This window comes from Microchirus variegatus, assembly GCF_963457635.1.
Source record: "Microchirus variegatus genome assembly, chromosome: 20".
NCBI lineage: Eukaryota > Metazoa > Chordata > Actinopteri > Pleuronectiformes > Soleidae > Microchirus > Microchirus variegatus.
Window position 1 is genome coordinate 20940690 of NC_139821.1, and position 22862 is coordinate 20963551.

The following is a 22862-nucleotide window of genomic DNA, read 5'->3' on the forward strand; positions in this document are numbered from 1 at the left end:
GTCATCAAAATGATCGAGTAAAAATGAACCTTCATTTTCACAAACGTCTCTCAGAACAGCGTCTCGTTTGTGAGCTCCTGAAGAAAGAACAGAAGGTCCCCATGTCAGAAACAAAAACTATTTTTGCACGGCGAGACGCCGCAGTCGCAGATATCGAGCTGCTGCTTCTCACAAACCTTTATGCTGTCATTTTGTTGTTGTTGCGTGTCTGAAAATCATATCCTAACCTCACATTTAGCTCTGTGTGTGTGTGTGTGTGTGTGTGTGTGTGCGTGCATGTGTGTGTGTTGTCATTTTTATATTTGTCCAGCATTTGTGTTTAGTCCACACTGGATTAATGAATGTATGGCCAGGCTGTTTACTGTAAAATAGTCGCCTTCTCTCTCACACAGATTGTATGTGGGAGATTGAATGACATGCGCGCGTGTGTGTGTGTGTGTGTGTGTGTGTGTGTGTGTGTGTGTGTGTGTGTGTGTGTGTGTGTGTGTGTGTGTGTGTGTGTGTGTGTGTGTGTGTGTGTGTGTGTGTGTGTGTGTGTGTGTGTGTGTGTGTGTGTGTGTGTGTGTGTGTGTGTGTATGTGTGTAAGGGAGAGGCTGGCTGGGTGACTGGCACTGGTATTAGGTTACAGGAGGCACAGAGTAGTTTTTTTTTGCTCCGTGACCGTCTCAGATCAATTAAGAGGGAGAGTGTGGAGGTTAGGGATGAGGGGGGATGAAGGATGAGGGGGGGGGGGGGGGTGGAGAGAGAGTGAGGTTAGTGATGAAGGATACAGAGTGGATGAGGAAAGAGGAAATGACTGAACATTAAGTTGACGGGTCAGGGAGGAGCAGTGGGAGGAGGAAAAGACGGCGTATATGTGCAGAGACTGGAGCAGAGGACGTTGGCAGGGAGATGTGTTGGAACGACGAGCCGCGCAGTCATCACACAGAATGACGACTTTCTTTTCAAGGAATACACACAAACATGAGCTACTAAATACTCTCCTTATGGATATTCACTATGTCAAAATAGAATATTTTGTTCTGCGCTGATGCAAAGCTGCAGTCAACAAAGGCAAATCAAACAGTGGATGTGCACCACTGTCTGTCTGTCTGTCTGTCTGTCTGTCTGTCTGTCTGTCTGTCTGTCTGTCTGTCTGTCTGTCTATCTATCTATCTATCTATCTATCTATCCATCTATCTATCTATCTATCTATCTATCTATCTATCTATCTATCTATCTATCTATCTATCTATCTATCTATCTATCTATCTACCTTCAAACCGATTAATCGTTTATCCAAATAGTTGACGATTAATTTAGTAATTGATTAATAATCGATTAATCGAGTAATTGTTTCAGCTCTAGCAACAATCACTTCCACGGAAGCTCAACTCTGCGAAGAATTTGTATAAATAACTGAGCCTGAAATGATCTTCCGCTGTTTCAAAGAGCGCTAAATCACTCCTGGGGGAAATTGTAAAGGAAGATTCGCTTCAGATGGGATGAGAGTTTGAAAAAAAGAAGTGATTTGGTTGAACACATCCTAATTAGCTCCAGTTGCAGTGAAAAAAAAACTTGCTCAGCCTTAATCAACTGGAACAAAACGTGAGATTTTTTATTTTATATTTTCCTCATGATCACACTTCCTTGTTTATGACACATAGCAGCAGTGCGGCGAACAGCTGTACCTGCACAGATTCTTATTATTCAACAAGTGAGGTTAGGGCCACAGAGCTGCTAATCAAACGTTGAGGATGTCTCCAGCTGAGATAACTGTCTCCCACATATTTGTTTACTCACCGTCTCCACACACGGACAAACACTGTTTTCACTGGAGAGAAATCTGAATATCTCGTGTTCCTGAAAGTCATTCATTCACAGAGAATCCAAGTTTAATGAGGAAATAATCAACATCTCGACATATAATTCTGTTCATTATCTTCTGTTATCTAAGTGAATCACTAGTTAATCTTTTCATTATGACTTAATTAGGAAATAAAACTGAGTAAAGTGGATCAAATATTCAAATCAAATGTGAGACAAAGACACTTGCCAACATTCTTGAAAACTAGAATATAAAAAATAAAATAAAACTAAGGAGCATTACCACACAGCACCATTGCTGCAATCATTAAAGGTGCATTATGTAATAAATGATAAAATCCTCCTAATATGTCACAGAGACTCAGGAATAATGTTCATATAACAAACTGAACTCACCAACAACAACAGTTCAGACAAAATATTTGCATTAAAAAAAACATTTTGCAGACTGCAAATCATGTTTATGTTTTGAAATCATGTTTTGGCGTCATGTGGCGCCACCTACCGCCGTCTACCAATCATTGCAGTCAGTAGAGTCTCAGCTGCCGAGCAACCACGGGTTGCCAGTTACGTCAAAAAGCGAAACCTAAAAGACCTCGGTATTTTGAATTTGAATGTAGTAACCGTTTTTGGCCACATTCTTACATATGGCACCTTTAACTACTATATTTTAATGTAAGGCGAAACAAATAATAAATAGTTTACATTTACATAGTGAATATTACACAAAAAATGATGCTGTTGCAGCTTTAACTTGTAGTTTTTTTTATTTATTTACCAGAACCGATATTTGACATGCGCTAAAGTGACAAAAATACAATAATAAAGACATAGTTTTGTCTTTTTTGTTCTCTAATCATCACATCGTTTAAACATTAAGTTCACGTTGACCCCTGCAAACTAAACATCCCAGAATCTGGCAACCTTTCATATCATAAAGACATGTCCATTACCCGCTGAGATCTTCTTCTGCTGACAGATAGACGAGCTAATGTCGAGGAATGAAACGGAACATGCTCAGGCGTCTTTTTCCGTCCGCTCAGCAGAATAACAGACAGACAGCAACATACAATTCACATCTAATACCCGGTCCCCTTCTTCGCGGGTTCCCCGCCAACTTGTGAGAATCTCCTGCTCTAATTTAAAGCAGCAGGATGATTCTTCTTCTTCTTCCCCTGCATCTAAACTGCTGTTTACGCTCTTGGAAGTAGGAGGATGTAGTCAATCACACGGAGATGTCATCCCTCTCTCTTCGTGCTGTTTATGAGCAGGGTCATGAAAAATGTGTTGCACATGTATGGATTGAGCGTTATTAGGAGGATTAGATGATTTAGAGATGGACTTAAACCCCTTAAGGTGGTATTTATATGTCCCTGGCTGCTGCACCGCATGGTGCCTCACTCCTGACAGGTGCTGTAGCTCTGTCTACTATTTATAACTGTGTTTTTTGTTTGTTTTTTTTAGACTCTTTCTCCCTCCCTCCCTCCCTCCCCATCTTCCTCCCTGCGTCACTGTATCTGTGCATTGAGCATCAGCGTGTGCTTAATGACAGAGGTGCAGAGGCGGCTTTGGATGGAAGCTAAAACAGAGGCTGTCCTCCTCTCTGACTGTCTCTGTCAAACACTCAGCCCCGAAAGAATAACTGTAATTTAAGGACGACAGAGCCACGCTGGCTCGTTAAAAAGAAGCCACGGGAGAGATGGATGGGTAGAGGAGAGGAAGGGAAGGGAGCAAAAAGAAGGGGAGGTTCCTAGTGATGGAACGATGTGAGAGAAGCAGGAGGAGGAAGGGCATGATGTCATCTTTTAACCCTATCCTGCTCCCCTCTCCTCCCTTCTGTTTCCTCCCCAGATTCTTCCTCCTATCCTCTCTCCTCTCCTCTCTGTCTCTGTCCAGCTTAGGACTATATTTAGAGATGTGCAGCTGTGGATGTGTGCAGTCGTGTTTTGATGCAGGATGCTCGGCGCTGCTCAGCTTGTACCGAATCCATCTTCCTCCTCCTCCTCTCCTCTCCTCTCCTCTCCTCTCCTTTCCTCTCCTCTCCTCCTCCTCTCCTCTCCTCTCCTCTCCTCTCCTCTCCTCTCCTCTCCTCTCCTCTCCTCTCCTCTCCTCTCCTCTCCTTTCCTCTCCTCTCCTCCTCCTCTCCTCTCCTTTCCTCTCCTCTCCTCTCCTCTCCTCTCCTCTCCTCTCCTCTCCTCCTCTCCTCTCCTCTCCTCTCCTCTCCTCTCCTCTCCCATTGTTGTTAAACTCATGTGCTCTCATTAGTCAGAAACGTGGCCATAAATACACTCTGTACCAACCGCTGCTGTAAATACTCACTCGAGCACCAACAGGGCATTCATTTGCGGCTGAAAATAGTCTCTGAGACAAACACACTGAGTAATGCTGGGACGCGTTTAAAAAAAAAAAACTCAAAGTCTCATCAGATTCAGTTCTTTCACCGTTTAAAATCGGGGCAATTCAATATTTGGTAGCAAATGACGTGAAACGGCCGTATCTACAGAAAGGTTTAAGGAATTAACTCAGTCTTGCCACTTGAGGGCAGCAGTTTTAGCTGTAAACATTAAACGGCGACAACAGAGCTCCCCTGGTGGACAAAAGTGAGAAGCCTTGTCATTTTTCTATTCATAAAATATGTTAAGTTAGTTCATATGTCTTGTCATAAAACAGCCATGGGAAGTTTAATCAGTACTATTATTATTTCATGTCGCAGCAGCGTGAGTAGAGCGTTGATCCTCTCGTCTCTTTTATTCCCTCTCTCTCTCTCTCTCTCTCTCTCTCTCTCTCGCTCTCACACTCGACCTCATTGACGTCAGACAAATGTCATGATGTCGGTGTGTGTTTGAGTAAAGGGACAGTTTTTTTTTTATCCCAGGTGTGAACGTTTCTACTTAGTCTGCTGTTTTATCTCTGAGGATGGACGTTAACACCGGGTCTGACTTGACTTGAGATCAGATTACAATATAATAAAAAAAAAAATGGAACACAAAGACTGATTTGTGCAAATGTGTGGAGTTCCACTGTGACACAGCATCTTATCACCTTCTGCACTTAATTCATTTGCCATTCATGAGTTGATGAGGCGTTATTAACTCTCTCTGAGTGCATGTTTTTAGTCTCAAAATGAGCAACTTCGACATATTTGGACTGAAAAAAACAGATACGTGCATGAAGCAAATTAGCCGAGGCGTTTGAGAGTGACCGAGAATAATCAGCTGAAAGATGCTAAAAGGCTGAGGACGGTGTCAGAGTTGGGAGTTTTTATTAAAATGAAATCAAATATGTTCCAGAAAACCCACTCTGTGCTTAAAAAAGGAAATATTTGCAAGTATGTGACTTTACAGTCACCTTAAGTTCAAGAGTAATATCCAGAGTAATGCAAAGCTGCAACTAACGATTATATTTAGGCATAGGTGGCTCATGATTCGAAGTGTGTTAAGGCAAATTATGGCATCAAAACAATACGGTTTGTATAAGATAATGTGATAATGTGATCACACAAAGGCAAACTTAAAGGTGCATTATGTAATAAATCATAAAATCCTCCTAATATGTCACAGAGACTCAGGAATAATGTTCATATAACAAACTGAACTCACCAACAACAACAGTACAGACAAAATATTTGCATTAAAAATATATTTTGCAGCCTGTAAATCATGTTTATGTTTTGAAATCATATTTTGGCATGTGGCGCCACCTACCGCAATCTACCAATCATTGCAGTCAGTAGAGTCTCAGCTGCCGAGCAACCACGGGTTGCCCGTTACGTCAGAAAACCAAACCTAAAAGACGTCGGTGTTTTGAATTTGAATGTAGTAACCGTTTTCGGCCACATTCTTACATATGGCACCTTTAAGACAAGTTGACATTTATTCATTCAAAACAAATACAAACTTACTTACTATACAAAAAATATCTTACATAAATAAAAGCTTAGACAAGCTGCCTTTTTCTCCCAGAAGTTACAAAAATAAACTGTGCACAAATAACACAAACTGGTGTTTTGTGTGGTTTTTCAAAATAGCTTTAGATTTAGAAAATCGATTTTTGAAGTTTATGAATCGATTCAGAATCGTGGATGATTAGAATCGCGATTCTTATGTGAATCGATTTTTTTTCCTCCACCCCTAATTATTTTCATCATCGATTAATTTGTCGATAATTTTCTCGACGTTGTACCTCAGTGTTTGCACCTAATCTAAATGATTAAAGTAGTACAATCAAGTTTACCATGTGCATTTAAAGCGATATCGCCACAGCTCGTGGAGAAGCTGTTATTAATGACTCACTAGTTTTGCATGATATTCTAATCACTGCACTGACATGATATTAAAAGCGTGTTTTGAGTGAATGACCCGCTCACAGCAGAGGAAGGAAAAGTCAAATTCACATCACTTGCACGTCTCTGCCGTGTCTTTTCATTTCTTTCTCCCACACTTGCTCTCACATGACCCACAGAGTCTTTCCTTTCTTTCCTCACCTCCTCTCTTGCTGTGTTTCCTCCACACAGTTTTATCTCAGCACGGCACATCTTCATACAATTACACTGCATTAAAAATGGATTAGATTTCACCTCCACGGGCCGCCTTCACGGGGAAAACTGGTGTTAGGGATGGAGGGGACGCAAGGGGGGAAAAGAAGAAGGAAACAGAAAAGGAAAGAAAGATGGTAGAGCGGTGATGATGACGAGGCAGATGTCTCAACAAGACAGAACAATCTTTTCACACAGTCAGAAGAGAGTGTGAACTCTTCCACCACCACACAGTCGCTGAGAAACAGTGTGAGAGCTCTCAGTGCAGCTCGGCGGACAAAATATGAACACAGGAAGTTAACGAAAGAGCCACAGAGGGAACAGGACTCGAGTGTCTTTGTCCTTGTGTTTGTTCATTACTGTGCCAAAGAGAGCAGATGGCACAACAGGTGAAGAGGGTCTGAGGCTGGAGGAGCTCCAGACATTGCCCTCTGACCCCAGGGTTACAATTAAGTGTGTGTGTGTGTGTGTGTGTGTGTGTCTCACCTGCACAGTTAGTCTAGACCAGGAGTCTCAAACTCAAATGACCTGGGGGCCAATGCGCATCTATCGTGGTCATGTGGGGGCCGGCCTAGAGAACAAAAAGTGGAGAAAAAAAAAACTGTTCACAATATTGCATCATGATATCACACGTATACTTAATAATAATAATAATAATAATAATAATAATACTATTTATGATGCAAAATTAATGTATTAATATCAAAAAACAGACATTTATTTTCAATGACATAAATAATAGTGTGGACAACTGTAATAAAAATTCGTACCAGGAGCCGTTTCGGGCCCTAACAAGCGTATTTCTATATGTAACTGAATGTTGTGTATGATGCATTTAATAATGGGATAATTATGACTAAATGTCTTCTTGTTAATGTTATAAAAAAACATTGCTGGAAAACATATATTATATCACCTCACATTATCATTATAACATGATATTAAGTGGGGGGGGGGCCACATGTAATCGATTGGGGGGGCCGCATGTGGTCCCCGGGCCGCCAGTTTGAGACTCATCTCGTCTAGACTCTTTGTTTCCTCTTGGTATTAGATCAACCTTTGGACCTGAAAATGGAATATGCAGAGATTACGTGGCATGAATTTTGAGGTTTCGTCCTCCTTCACCTTCTGTTTTTTTTTTTTTTTTTGAATTTCATGAATCTCATCGTTTTGTCTGTCACACTCTCTAAATGTCTTGATTATTTCAAATCTTTTTCCAGATTCTTTCAGTGCCGTAAACACTTTTTGTATTTTTGCATCATTTATCTAAATAAACTAGACATTAGTCTAGAAAAAGAACCATGACACTGCTGTCTGAGCCTGCTGTACACGTCTGTTATGGCATTTAAACTTTCTTTCTTTTTTTTTGCTGCACAGTTCAGTAATTCACGGTCATCGTTGGCCACTATCTCTACATCTGTGAAAAGTAAGAGTTTTTTTCTGAATGCGATGGCCCACACGGCAGAGGCTTTTATTGTGACGAACAGGTCGGGAGAGCTAATTTGACAGGTAATAGGACTGAGATACAACACAGGCCTCAGGAGGGAGGTGTGTGTACAAATGTGGCCGTAGAGTAATAGTCTTGATCTTGGACTCGTGTGTTGTAGCTTTTACTGTTTAGACTCACATTTTGACTCACTATGCTGCATCAACATCTCCAGCCTCCACCTCTACAGAAACAGCCTTCGGGTTTTGATGGATTTCTAACTCTTTCTCTTCTCTTTCACGCAGACGCCCCGGTGGCAGAGTTACACGACCTGTTCTGTAAGAAGCTGCAGCAGTGCTGCGTGCTCTTTGATTTCCTGGACTGCGTTGCCGACCTGAAGGGGAAGGAGATTAAACGCGCGGCGCTCAACGAGCTGGTGGAGAGCGTGGCCACGAGCAGAGGAGTCCTCATAGAGCCTCTCTACCCAGAGGCTATAAAGATGGTATGAGGAGAGGGGAGGAGGGGGGGGGGGGCTGTGGATGAAAGAGAAAGAAAGAAAGAGAGAAATACTAGGTATCTGAAAACAACTCTGAGCACAGACAGTGTCCAAGAGTGGTCAAGGTGGATGAGCAAACGGATCGTTAGCTAAATGTTAGGAATGATCCACAATCCTCGTCGTCATCATCATCATCAGAAATCTGTATTTGTATTTGTGCCTCAGGTGAAGACATCACCTAAGATACAAAAGGAGGCTGCACTGCACAGATGATGATGATGATGATGATGAGAAGGATGAACAGGAAGGATAGAGAGGAGGGAGTGGTGGAGAGAGTGGCTGCAGAGATCCCTCAGGATTTAAAGAGAAAAGAAATGGAGACGGAAGCAGAGAGAGAGAGAGAGGAGCTTATGTGAGGGAGTGACGACACTCAGAGGCACTGAGAATGTTGATAGGTGAGCGGGTGGATCAGAGGATGGAGAGTGGCTGAAAGGTTCTGAAATCATTCTACCTTTGATATGTGCATATACACCACTGTTCAAAAGTTTGGGCTCACTTAGAAATGTCCTTGTTTTTGAAGGAAATTCATTTTTCAATGAATATAACATAGAACTAATCACAAATACACTATTCTAACGACTATTCTAGCTGCAAACGTCTGGTATTTAATGGAATATGTACATAGGTGTATAGAGGCCCATTTCCTGTGTTCTAATGGTACATTGTGTTTGCTAGTTTAGCGTTAGAAGGCTGATTGGATGATTAGAAAACACTTGTGCAAAGAGAGTTACCCCAAACTTTTGCATGTTAGTGTATATATATATATATTGTTGACTAGTGTACTGTAGTGGACCCTTTTTAGTGACGTCACCCTGCGAGTAGCAAACCCGCAGGGAAACCACACACGAGACGACATGACAACAATTCCCATGATCTCACTTCGCTTCCCGGTGTCAACAAACTAGTGTTCTGTTATTGTTGTGGTTGAGAGTTACAGACGCCGTCTGTGAAGGTTTGTTTTTTTATCCAGGTCGTACACTCTTGAGGAAATAAGGGTTCCAAAAGGGTCCTTCTACAAGGACTGAGGTTCTACCTGGAACCATTTGCTTCTGAAAAATCCTTTCCGAAGAAAGGGTTTTTCAAGGGTTCTTGGTAACATTAATGGTTCCAGTAAGAACCATTTTGATCCAGAGAACCCTTTAAAACCCCTTTCCCGAATAAAGGCTTGTAAAAGGGTTCTTGGTGGAACCTTTATAAAAAGTTTCTACCTGGAGCCAAAAAGGGATTTCACACTTTTATTCCTCAAAAGAGTTGCAAAATGAATAGAAAATATAATCAAGACATTGACAAGATTAGAAATAATGATTTTTAAAACTGTTTTCAGCTGTGCTAACATCATTGCACAAGGGTTTTCAAGTGTTTTCTAATCATCCAATCAGTCTTCTAACACCATTAGCAAACACAATGTACCATTAGAACACTGGAAATGGGCCTCTATACACCTATGTACATATTCCATTATGTTATATCCGTTATATTCACTGAAAAAAGTGCTTTTCTTTTAAAAAGAAGGACATTTCTAAGTGACGTCGAACTTTTTAACCAGTCACTTGAGTTAGGTTTGAATATGTTTCTCCTCTCATCCAAGAGGCTTCTTCAGTCCAGTCGCCTACAGGGAACTACTGTAGATGACTGTGACCTGGATAAAAGCAAACCTTCACAGACCCAGAGTTACAGTTTCAGCTGATAGATGAGACTCTGTAGTAAAATAAGCAGGATTTCCATGTCTGGTTTTTGTATCCAGCCTCCGACACACTCTTGGTTGTGTGTTTTTTTTTTTGGTTTCCAGATCTCTGTAAACATCTTCAGGACTCTCCCACCCAGCGAGAATCCAGAGTTCGACCCAGAGGAAGACGAGCCAACACTGGAGGCTTCTTGGCCTCATCTGCAGGTAAACGTCATGCACAAATCCTGTTCTGATGATCTCTCATTACCCCGGGTTTCATCACACCTCTCTCCCGCATGCAGAGGTGACTGGAGAAAAGAAGAACAGTTGGTCTTGGAAAACAGAGACAGACGCCGTTTGTTCTCCCAAACAAAAAAGAAAATAGAGAATGTGTCATTAAGTGCCATGGAAAATAGGTTGCACTATGTTTTAGAGACTATAGATAAACAATCCTGACTGAATCACTGAAGAACACTTAAACAGACCTGCGATGGCTCTCACGTGACGCTCAGTCACCTCTGCTGCACCTTTTAGCACAACGTGAGTCAAAACTTGAGCGTGAAACCTGCGACACTTTGTCCTCTTCATTCTCAGCGAACACACGAGCGTCACATTTCTGCGTTCTGAAGCTTAGATGTGTGTGTGTGTCCTGGGATGTCGGCGCCGCCTCCTCCCGCTGCTGTCGCAGTCGTCGTGAATGATTCATCATGGCACGCAGCGCCGCCGTAAAACAGCCGAGGAAGAGTTTGAGACAAAAACACACGCTTGACGTCCTTAAATGTCCCTGTTAAATGAAAAATATATAAGATATATGGGAATATTTGCTCTGTTAAAGAAAGTCATTGGAGCAGATCCACTATTGATTTAATTTAGTATTCGTCTAACACTGAAAGTGTTAAGTACTCTCTGAATTATGATTAAAATGAACAGTTTTATATTGAATGACCACTATTCCAGAGTGTATTTGGTCCTTTTAAGCACTGAATTTGATATCTATGTAGCATAAAAAATGCATTTAAAAGGAACTATGTGCCAGAAGCATATGATAAATCTTTACTGTATATCCCAATACCTATTTAAGACAATCTCACACACTAAATCAGCCGTTTCTCTGTCTTTTCAGCTGGTATACGAGTTCTTTCTGCGTTTCCTGGAGAGCCCGGACTTCCAGCCCTCCATGGCCAAACGCTATGTCGACCAGAAGTTTGTCTTGCAGGTAAATACTCTCCTCCCCGTCGACAAATACTGTTGAACCAAATGTGCTTTTAATCCTGATAAAAAGGGGAAAACGTACAATAAATCTGAGTTTTATCTTTAATAATCTTTTGGAAAACAGTAAACTCACGCCCAAAATAACAGCACTGCAGACAGGCATCCGTTTTTTTTGTGGAACATCTATGGCTAATCAATTCCACATCTTTTGGGCCAAATGTCCCAAAAACTCATTTATGACACTATACCTCAGTATAAGTCCTGAAACACTTCTACACAGATATAAATACAAATAGCAGGAAAGATATTCTGCAAAGATGGGAATTGTGGAATTGTAATAGAGACTTTTGTCTTAAAACTTGAAACTAGTGGATTAGTGGATGACGTATGCTCATCACCTAGGACCACGTGACTCTGTTATCACAGCGTTTAGAGAAGAACGTGTTATGGTAACGTCATGTTCTAAGAGTTTAAAAAAAAAAAAAAAAAAAAGAACACGGAGGAATTAATTTAGCTGTTTGCTGTGATTATGAAATACAAGTTCTTACAAGTATAGAGGAAGACATTTGATTAGATTAATGTGGGGGTTTGGAGCGCAGTCACATGTGCACACATACTGTATTTGTGTGTGTTATTATCTAATCTCTCTCTATGTGTGTGTGTGTGTGTGTGTGTGTGTAGCTCCTGGAGCTGTTTGACAGCGAGGACCCCAGGGAGCGAGAGTATCTAAAGACCATCCTGCACCGCGTCTATGGAAAACTACTGGGTCTCCGGGCTTACATCCGCAAACAAATCAACAACATCTTCCTCAGGTAGTGTGCAAGACTTATACTGGAGGAGCTGCTGCTGCTTCTAATATCAAAGACCAGGCCGTCTGTGTGACCTTTGCAATGTCACTTTTTCAGGTGAAATTCACAGCTTTAAATATGTCATTCTGCCAAAGTGAAAGCATCATCCTCCTGTTCTTGTGCTGAGAGCTGCATCATTATGTCATCAAATCATTTACAACAGTGAACAAAGAAAATGCTGTGTAGTTCAAGTAGATTTTTTTTATATTTCAACTAAGTGGGTTTGGGATTATTGTCCATGTCTTGTAACAGCTGCAGGGAATTCATTGTTTTTCCAGATCTACTCTTTTTCACTTCTTATGCAAAGAGAACAGACAGTGTTTAAGTGTTAACTCCTTTTTTTTATGAACTAACTGCTGCTTCTGAATCAAAATCAAGACAGAAAATCATCTTAGATGTGGCTCAGCTTACAGCTCAAATACACACACAGCATAAGGTTAACTTAGCATGAATGTACACATAATGTAGTGCTTTAATTAATGTTCTTTAACACTAGAACACTATCGCTCAAATTCAAAACACCATCACTAACGCCGGGTGATTTTTACCCCGAGATAATAAATACACCCAATAAAAAGTATCATCCAGGGGCGCAGCATGTGAACAGGCAAGGCAGGCAACTGCTTGGGGCCCCGAGCTGATAGGGGGGCCCCCCCGACATACTGAAATTTGCAGTGACCAGCAGCCTCCCCGTCCCCCTTAAAAAACAATGGGCGATTTGCAATGACATCTCAGTAGGAAACCCCCCTAAAGGGGCCCCACCTCACTTTGCCCTGTGAGAAGTTATCCATTATTTTACTAGGTTTATATAGTTTTTTTAAAAGCTATTTACAGTATTTTATTGTTCTTTACATTTATATTTTCACATACTTTTTAATTACAAGATTTTTCCATCTTATTTCATTCAATTCGAAAAAAAATAATATTTTGAACTTATACATTTTTCGTTGTTGTCTGATTATTTATAAACATAATGGTGATGAACACTGGTTGGAAGGAAGGGCCCCCCTGGGAATTTTTCTTTAGGGCCCCTCCAGACTCTAGAATCGCCTCTGCTTTCATCAAGTGTTCTTTTATTTTAAACTGTGTCATGTCTAACAAAATGAAAGAAAAGCATCACGAGGGAACCATATCTAAATGCTCCAAAATTACTGGAAAATAAGGAATTTGGGAACAAAAACATAAAAAAAAATAATAATAATAATAATAATGAAGAGGAAAATGTGGTTTTCATGAAAATCACATAAATGTATTTGCTCAGGTGCAAACCACCTGGCAGTGGTGTTCTAGGGTTAAATTGCTTATTGTTTCATCAAAGGAATGATGCATTCATGTTTGTGCCATTTCAGGTTCATATATGAAACTGAGCACTTCAACGGAGTTGCAGAGCTGCTGGAAATCCTTGGCAGGTTTGTGTTCACACACACACACGCACATATATTGCACATATTATGGTCTGGTAAATGCATGAAACAAGCTACAGTGGCTTATGCTCATCACGCAGCCAGTGACCGCAGAAGAACGGCATCAGAAAACCTAAGAACGGTGACAAAGCATAAACATCCGTGTGTTATTTCATCACAGCCGAGTGAGAACTGAAGGAGGGAAACAAGTGAAGGTGGAAATGTGTCTGTGAAGAAGGAGAGAGAGACAGAAACAAGGTTAAAGATTTTAACAAGCGACAGGAACAGACTGTGATCACATGCCAGCTTTGTAGGCGTTAAAAACATAGGACTATTTCCTGTTTTTGTTGCTATTGTAGTGGTTTCTCATCAGTGTCGCCAATAAGTTGAAGAAACGACATAGTGTTGGAATTACGATTTGAGTTTGTTCGTGTTGCAGCTATGATTAGATAATTACTAACTCCTCCAAACACTTAGGGACACATTATGACTTTTAATATGTGGCGTAATCTGTGCACTCACATTCATTTTAATGAACGGTCCAATGTGCAGCAGCGTTTAGGGAGGATCGGCAACACAAACTGTGTTTGTACAAGTGTATAATCACTTTTAACGTTAAAAGTATTACGTTCCTTTAGCTTTAGAATTTGCATTCAATATGTACAGAATATTTATATTTATATTTAATGACAGGCATTTGCTTTACTGATCGTAACGTGGACAAAGTGTTTGAGCTCCGTGTTAAGTCGCTACATAAGTCGGGCCTTTGTTTGGAACATTTGCATAATGGGATTTAATTGGCTGAGGGTTTTCTCCACTGACCCACAATGCAGTTCAAACGCTGCTCTGGACGCGCTTCAGGTGAGCACGTGTACTTATGTTTATTTATAAGGCAAAGGAGGAATTTCTTTATTATCAGAATATAACTGCACGCAATAATACTACAGTACAATAAAAGCACAACGTGACACAGAGCAAATTAGACACTAATAATACACACAGAAACAGCCTTTAAATCAGCCACTGTGGTTAAACATAAGAAATAATATGTCTGGAAAGAGCGGAGATCAAAAGTGCACGACGACATTAGAGGTTTGAGGGAGGGAGGATGAGCAAGTGAATATTCAATGAGTCAGGAGAGGAGAGAGAGAGTGAGAGAGAGAGAGAGAGAGAGAGAGAGAGGTTTGTATTCATGTTGGTGGTAACAGAGGTATTTATAGCTCCTCCCACACATGAAGAGAGAGAGAGAGAGAGAGAGATGGATGAGGAAGAGGATGGGAGCATATTTATTATGTAGACAGACGGACATACAGTTTTTATAGGTGACAGACAAAGAGATATATATATATTATATATATATATATATATAATAAACCTGGCTTATCTTTTTACAGTGTATATTATTGGAAACATTGCGATACATCCACTTGTGTACATTCATTTATCCGCTTAAACGTTAAAGCTTGCCTCCTTCATGGTCTTTCAGTCGGTACATATCTGCTGCATCTGCTCTTATAAAATCCAAAAACACCTAAAGCAGGCTCCAATTTTACACATTGTACCTTTAAGTGAAAACATGTGAATTTCCTTCTGTTTTGGACATTATTTTAACAAAACTGTGTCTCTGTCTTCTCATCTTCCCCCTGCAGCATCATAAACGGCTTTGCTCTGCCTCTCAAGGCCGAACATAAGCAGTTCCTGGTCCGGGTTCTCATCCCGCTACACACAGCAAAGTCCCTTTCCATCTTCCATGCACAGGTCAGTGACTCCTCATCTTAATTAAAACCTGGAAAAGTGCAGACTGTGCATTGCTATTCTCGCTTCAAGTTCTCCACGTCCCATATGTGACTGACTGAGTGGCAGCTCCATGCGTTTGTTAGCAGTAATCTGTTGTTTGGCTTGAACAAACTGGTGTGAACCAAACATAATAATGAAAGAAGTGGTGGTTTAATGCACATGCAGTGTGTCACATGTGCCACTAGGAGGCAGAGTTGAGTCAAATATGAGACCATAGATAAAGGCACTCGCACCTCATAGAGACCAAAAACCTGGTCCTAATGAGGCAGAACCTAATTTTTGAGGAGCTGGTTAAGTTTAGGGCCAAGAAATGACCTGGTTATGGTTCAGATTGGGGGGTAAAACACTTTGTCTAGGCGAATCAAATGTGTGTGTGTGTGTGAGAGACACATTAACATTATTTGTTTATGCAGGTTCGTTCTTTGACCTTCACAAACTCTGTGTGTGTGGTAGTGTGAGCATTGTGGGTCTGAGCATCACTGTGCCCTACATTTCTCCTCCACATCTCTCTCCCTGTGGTTCACACACATACATTATTCACACGCACACACACACACACGCTCAGTGTGACAGGGTCATGGTGGACAGCAGTGTCGGTCCTCTCCGTACATGCGGCTGTGCAGCAGCAGCAGCAGCAGCAGTGACCCACTTCTACGCCTTAATATCAAATATCATATCACACACTCACCTATCCTTTGTTGCATAATTCCCTGTTTGATGTTAAAAATATGTGTTTTTTTTATTTATTTTTTTATATTTCTTTATGAATTTACTATGTGATCCCACACTGTGTCTTAGTATATTACTCTGTACATAAGTTAATAAAGTATAGTATAGCGGTACCGCTTTAGATAAGGGAACACATCAACCAGGTGCTCTAACATGCATATAAGTAGCATGCTAGCCCTATATTAGTAAATATTAAGCACGTATTAACATCTTATGTAGGAAAAATCTCAATTCATGTCATAATAGAGGTAGAATACATGCATATAAGTAGCATGCTAGCCCTATATTAGTAAATATTAAGCACGTATTAACACTTTATGTAAGAAAAATCTTAATTTTTGTCCTACCAGAGGTAGAATACATGCATATAAGTAGCATGCTAGCCCTTTATTAGTAAATATTAAGCACGTATTAACATCTTCGTAGGAAAAATCTTAATTCATGTCATAATAGAGGTAGAATAAGGTTATGTAGAATAACGTGTTAATACGTGCTTATTTACTAATAAAGGGCTAGTATTTATATTTTATTTATATTTAGCAAATTATATACTAATATATGTTAGTAAGCACCGAGTTAATGGTGAACATGTGTTCCCTAATCTAAAGTTTTACCGCCTAACTTGTTCGAATCTACTCTCTGAGTAAATATATCTAGTATATGCACAGATAATTTTCGACATATTCCAATTTAAATTCCAGTGAAAATAAACCTTTAAAAGAGTCTGAATATCTGTGTTTGCTCTGTATTTGACCAAGTCTTTAAGGTGCAGATCAGAGGCAAATGTTACAATCCCTAAAAATAGAACCTAATCTGATGTGTCACCGTGATAAATCAATATTGTCTTAAATCTTAAGGGGGGGGGGGGGGGGGGTGGCAAAGACACAATCCATAATCCTAACCCTTACAACGACCCTCTGCAGCCACAAAGCTCCTCCTGACGAGTGGATCCAGCGTGGTGTTTGCCCTGAGCCATCTCTCTAATGCCTCATGAAGGCTTTAAATAGTTTCACTACCTTTTATTTTAATCCTCATCTTTTTTCTCTCCCCTGTATTACTTCTTATTCAAGTTTGACATGCGCGCTTTCAGCGGCGCCTTCTCACAGCCTTCTGCTCTAAGTGTTGTAAGTGTTGTAAGTGTTGTGGTGAGGACAAAGGACAGGAAAGTTTGGGGATGGAGCAAGTGGAGTCAGAAGAACAGAGGATTAAAGCGGGAAAAAGGGGGGGGGGGGATTAAATGTTTGGAAGATGTGAAAGACAGACACAGGTCAAGAACGATTCAAACTGCAAAAAAAAGCTATAATAAAATCTGAAAACACAGCGTCTGTCCCTGCAAAACTCAACAATCTTGTATCTAAAAAGCTTTCTCTGTGTTTAAGAACTGAAATGAAGCAGAAAAAAAACCGACAGAGGAGAAAAGACAGAGACAAAAGGTCTAAACTCTATCTCACATTGCCCTTAAGGGACTTTGTGTGTGTGTGTGTGTGTGTGTGTGTGTGTGTGTGTGTGTGTGTGTGTGTGTGTGTGTGTGTGTGTGTGTGTGTGTGTGTGTGTGTGTGTGTGTGTGTGTGTGTGTGTGTGTGTGTGTGTGTGTGTGACATCACTTCTTCCGAAGTAAACACACGCACACACAGTCTCCGTCGCCACGGTGCCCCCTCGCCACGGCAACGGGTCTTGATTGAAGGGGGGAGGGGGGGGGGCACCCGCAAAACACACACGGCGACACACACGACATTCACAGAATAATGGGATATGACTGCAGATCATATAAAAGAAAAAAAAACGTAGAATGACACACACGCACACGCACGCACACACACACACACGCACACACTCTCTCCCATCGGAAAACTTGTCTTTCCAATCTGTAGCAGTGTTTAATCCCAGGTGGATAACTGCTAAGATCCTTCTTGTCACCTTGACAGCTTCAGGGAGTGTGTGTGTGTGTGTTTGTGAGCGTGTGTGTGTGTGCGTGCATGTGTGTGTGTGCATACACTAACCTCATCCTCTCTCTTCTTACAGCTGGCCTACTGTGTGGTGCAGTTTATGGAGAAAGACGCAACAGTCACTGAATACGTAAGAATACGTTCACGTTGCGCACAGCTAAAGTATCGCTGTTTTTTTTTTTATATATATTTTTATATATTTTTGAGCCAAATAATTCAGACGATGTCATCGTTTCCATAAGAAGTTTTTAAAAGCTGCGCCGAAGGAATATTTCATAGGAACACTGGGTCAAATTATGATGATGTAGAAATACGATGAACTTCCTCTGATCTCTGTGCAGCTTTTTAACTGTCGAGTCGAACGGTGGTGGAGACCAAAACAGAGCGTAAAGCAGAGCAAAGACACGCTGATATTAGTCGGTCATTTTAGACCATTTGTGATCTACGAAGCTGTTAAAAAGCACATTTGTGCTGAGTCATTATATTCACATCCGATATAACATACAGTATATACATACCTACAACTTACATCTGTCGTCTGCTCTAAATGTACAAATAATACTTTTTGTTTATGTCTATAAAAGAAAAACAAACAACAACAATATAACTATAAACAGGTAGAGAGTGATCCTTTATCGTATTGTCATTGGTTTGTGAAAGTAAAATCAGGTGTGACATATTTGACCCAGTTCTCCCAGTCCGAAGTAAATTTCTCCAATTTGTGGTTAACAAATGCAGTTATCCTCTCCATTTTATAAATGTCCATTGTAATGTCCATGCATAAATTTATAGTTGGGCTCTCTTGTGACAACCACTTCCTGGTTATACTCTTCTTAAAGACATTTAGTGTTAGATTTACAGTGTTGGTGTTGTATGTTAACAAATACAGTGTCAATTCAGCACTTGTTTAGTCTAATTCAACTATGTGAGAGTTAAGCCCAATTTATACTCCTGCGTAAAGTGCTCTGCGTAGCCTACGCAGAGGACTCTGCGTAGGCTACGCAGAGTCCTCTGCGTCGACGCAGAATCTGTTGTAGAGTCTCTGCGTCGTCTCCGACTGCACGGGATATTTTTTAAGTGTCCGTCTCTCCGTCAAGGGACAACGGAGACGGCAAGAGCTGTGATTGGTCCTCAGGACAGGCCGAGATAAGCTGCTCTGTGCCGGCTCACAGTGAGCACAGAGCGACCACAGAGGGCGGAGCTGAACACCGCCGACTTCGTCGCAGCCAAACTATAAATACATCATATCTTAACACACACAGCACATGTTTAGACTCTAAATGGCCAATTTCTCGCCTCAAATTATATTAAAACTGCGTTCCGGGACACAGAACAGTGAAAAAACGGCCACTGTTTCAACAACAACAGTCTTTCTCTCTCGGACGCCATTGTTCACTGTAGCCAGAAGCACAACAACCTTGCACAGCGACCCCTACTGATCGGGCGGGAAATTGCAGCGCCTATCCGTCACCACGACGCAGAAGTATAAAGGCTCGAGTGGTCTACGTGGTGACGCAGACGGATAACGCATTACGCAGTCGGAGAAGTATAATGTGGCCTTAAATCCATCAAGACAATTGGTGTAAATCCGGGGAGTTAAATCCAAGCAACTCTGTTAAGTGTTGATTTTAAACAACACCTTTTTGAGGCGAAATCTGGCGACTATCCAACTCCTCCTAGCGACTTATTTGTCAAAGGCAACTAGCGACAAATCTCGACTTTTTCTGCTGTTATTGGAGACTTTTGTGGTGTTTGGAGACTCTCAAGTGAACCAACATTGTTCTCCCAAAAAGACGAAATAAACGGCCCAAACATGACTCGGCTAAAATGCTTTTGCTGATTTCTAATTGCATTTTTACAGTCATACATTTTAAATTTCTGTCTGTCCGATATCCGATCCTGTGATTTTGACCAACGTCAGACCGATTTAATTGCATTTAACCTTTATTTAACCAGATAAAAGACCTCTTCACAAGGCCGATGCTGACCCAATTTCCATCACTAGTTAATAAATACTGGATTTATACTCATTAGATTGACAAAAATCTCCATATAAGTCAAAAATGTATCTAATACACTTTGAGTTAATAGAGATGGTAGAAGAGCTGATACTCTGTGTTTGATTGTTTTTGTCTGCAGATCATCAGAGGGCTGCTCAAGTACTGGCCAAAAACCTGCACACAGAAAGAGGTGAGGCAGACGGTGAACTTACTAAATCACCTAAAAGCTTCTTTTAAAGACATATTTCTTGTATTTAAAAAGCATGTGTGGTGTTTGGTATGTTTTTAGGTGATGTTCCTGGGCGAGATCGAGGAGATCCTGGACGTCATCGAGCCGTCACAGTTCATCAGGATCCAGGAGCCGCTCTTCAAACAAATCGCAGCCTGCATCTCCAGCCCTCACTTCCAGGTGAACACAGCTCTACTCCCACAGTCTGCGGGGATGTTTTTTGGAATACCGGAAAATCAATATAGTGACCTTATTCCCACCGGATTTATTACGTTACTGTAGGAAACATTAAGGATGGGTCAGAATATTCATCTGGTGATGTATCGCCGTCCTTCCTCGCGTACAATACGACGATCGATACACCGCGGCAAATATCGTTGAATAACGAATAACTGCACTTTTAACTTTTCACGGACATTTTGTTTTCTTCAGTTTGATAGATATCGTGATGTATTGCGATACGACTGTCTTGTTATCACAGAATTGCCGTATCGTGGACCATGTATCGTATCGTGAGGTAACCCTGTGCAGAGGCGCAGCTTGTTAAAAACAATGGGCGATTTGCAATGACATCTCAGTAGGAAACCCCCCTAAAGGGGCCCCACCTCACGTTAACCTCTGTGAAGTTGGAAGATGGAAAATGAAGAGGATTATTTACAGTGTAATGCATATCTTTTTTACTCAGTTTATGTATGTTTTTTTCCAGTTATTTACAGTATTTTATTGTTCTATATATGTATATTGTTTTATAACGTGGGTTCTTTACAGTGTCATGTATTTTTTTTTACTAGGTTTATATAGTTTTTTTAAAAGCTATTTACATGTTATGTATGTTATTGTTCTTTACATTTATATGTTCACATACTTTTTAATGACAAGGTTTTTCCGTGGTATTTCATTCATTTCGAAAAAAATAATAATTTTGAACTCGTACATTTTTGTGTCAGATTATTTATAACATAATGGTGATGAACACTGGTTGAAAGGAAGGGCCCCCTGGGAATGTTTGCTTAGGGCCCCTCCAGACTCTAGAACCACCTCTGACCCTGTGTCACCCACCCCTAGAAAACATGATTCAGCAAAATAAAGTACTTGAACTGTGTTCCTGTGTGTTTGTTTCAGGTAGCGGAGCGGGCTCTTTACTTCTGGAACAACGAGTACATCCTCAGCCTGATCGAGGAGAACTGTCAGGTCATCCTGCCGCTGGTCTTCGCCACGCTCTACAGAGTCTCCAAGGAGCACTGGAACCAGTCAGTGGCGCAAAAGAAACACAACACAAACTAAAACACAAACTCTTAAACGCTAACTTTGATTTCAGCGTCTGGTCAGTCTGAAAAAAAAAAGATGGCAGTCGTCCTCAGTTAGCTTTGAAGACATTTCCTTTCTCGTCCAAGAGGATTCCTCGGTTCTGTGCCTGAGCTTCAATTAATGTGTGTTGCTCATTCTAGCGTTTAAAACTGTAAATGTACGTAAATATCTTTGTCAGCTCCACATGACTCTTTCTCAGTATAGCTGTGTTCAGAGCTCCTGTTGCCTGGTGACGTTCCAGCGCTGCACACAGGAAGATTCTTTTCATGCAAAGACGTGCAGAGGCGACGCCGTCTTAGCACAGAGAGGTCGGAGTTTGACTGGAAACACAAAGAAGCCCAGCGAACATTTTCACATGTGAATTCTGTTACTTAAAAAAAATAAACGATTGTCCCCGCCCACCGCTGTGGTGCTGCTGTATACACACAAACGCTCCCTCAGTCAGTTTTTAGTGCAAAAAGAGGCAGAATGATGACAAAGAAAGTATATTGCATATATTTCCTTTAAATATTTCACTTTAAAACATATATTTTAAATAATTAAGCCAAGTTATTCACATTTTCTTCCTGATTCCATACATTCCGTGCATGTATCAGAAGCTGATATTGATGATACTCACATCTAATACTCTGTAATAATCCCATAATTATGTCCCGTTCCTGCAGGACCATCGTGTCTCTGATCTACAACGTGCTGAAGACCTTCATGGAGATGAACAGCAAGCTGTTCGATGACCTCACTGCCTCCTACAAAGTGGAGAAACAGAAGTGAGTGTGACTGTGAATGTAAAAATGACTCACACGCTCTCTTTTTGTGTCCGTGTGTGACAACAACGCGAGGCGCCGAAGTCAATGTTTTCAACCCTATTTGTTCCATTTAAACATCGTATTTCATTATTGTGAGTGTGTGTCACTGAGGTCGTGACGTCAGTTCTCAGATAGGAGATAATTAGAAAGGTACGGAAGAGGATTAGGGCCACACAGGGATATTTGAGTTCTGACTTTAAACTCAGAATTTCCGACTTTAAAACTAAGAATTCTGACTTTATTATCAGAATTTCTTACTAAACTCAGAATTCTGACTCAAAGTTGAGGAATTTCTGACTTTAAAACTCAGAATTCTGACTTTATTCTCTTTTTTTTCCAACTTTATTCTTAGAATTCTGACTTTAAAACTCAGAATTCTGACTCAATTCTCAGAATTTCCCACTTTAAAACTCAGAATTCTGATTCAAACTCTTAATCGATTTATTGATTATATAATCGTTAGTTGCAGCTCATATTTTATCTATAATATACACTACAAGCCAAATAAAGTTTGAAAGCTACTTCAAGTTTCTGTTCACAATGCTTTTCTTAAAAACCTAGTATGATTTCTATGGATTTTGGGATGTATTTACTG

The 22862-nt window shown here is 40.7% G+C and overlaps 1 protein-coding gene across 1 annotated transcript in view; it reads left to right on the forward strand.

Moving 5' to 3' along the window:
- Nucleotides 1-22862, forward strand: part of ppp2r5b (protein phosphatase 2, regulatory subunit B', beta) — a gene marked incomplete at both ends in the record, with an annotated part of 32252 nt that overhangs the window by 8851 nt on the left and 539 nt on the right. The window contains 11 exons of the mRNA XM_083906993.1: nucleotides 8073-8269; nucleotides 10113-10214; nucleotides 11113-11205; nucleotides 11883-12013; nucleotides 13399-13458; nucleotides 15102-15210; nucleotides 18001-18054; nucleotides 20064-20114; nucleotides 20214-20333; nucleotides 21276-21403; nucleotides 22127-22228. Of these exons, the coding sequence (XP_083763119.1) occupies nucleotides 8073-8269; nucleotides 10113-10214; nucleotides 11113-11205; nucleotides 11883-12013; nucleotides 13399-13458; nucleotides 15102-15210; nucleotides 18001-18054; nucleotides 20064-20114; nucleotides 20214-20333; nucleotides 21276-21403; nucleotides 22127-22228 (1147 nt within the window). The remainder of the gene's footprint in view (nucleotides 1-8072; nucleotides 8270-10112; nucleotides 10215-11112; nucleotides 11206-11882; nucleotides 12014-13398; nucleotides 13459-15101; nucleotides 15211-18000; nucleotides 18055-20063; nucleotides 20115-20213; nucleotides 20334-21275; nucleotides 21404-22126; nucleotides 22229-22862) is intronic.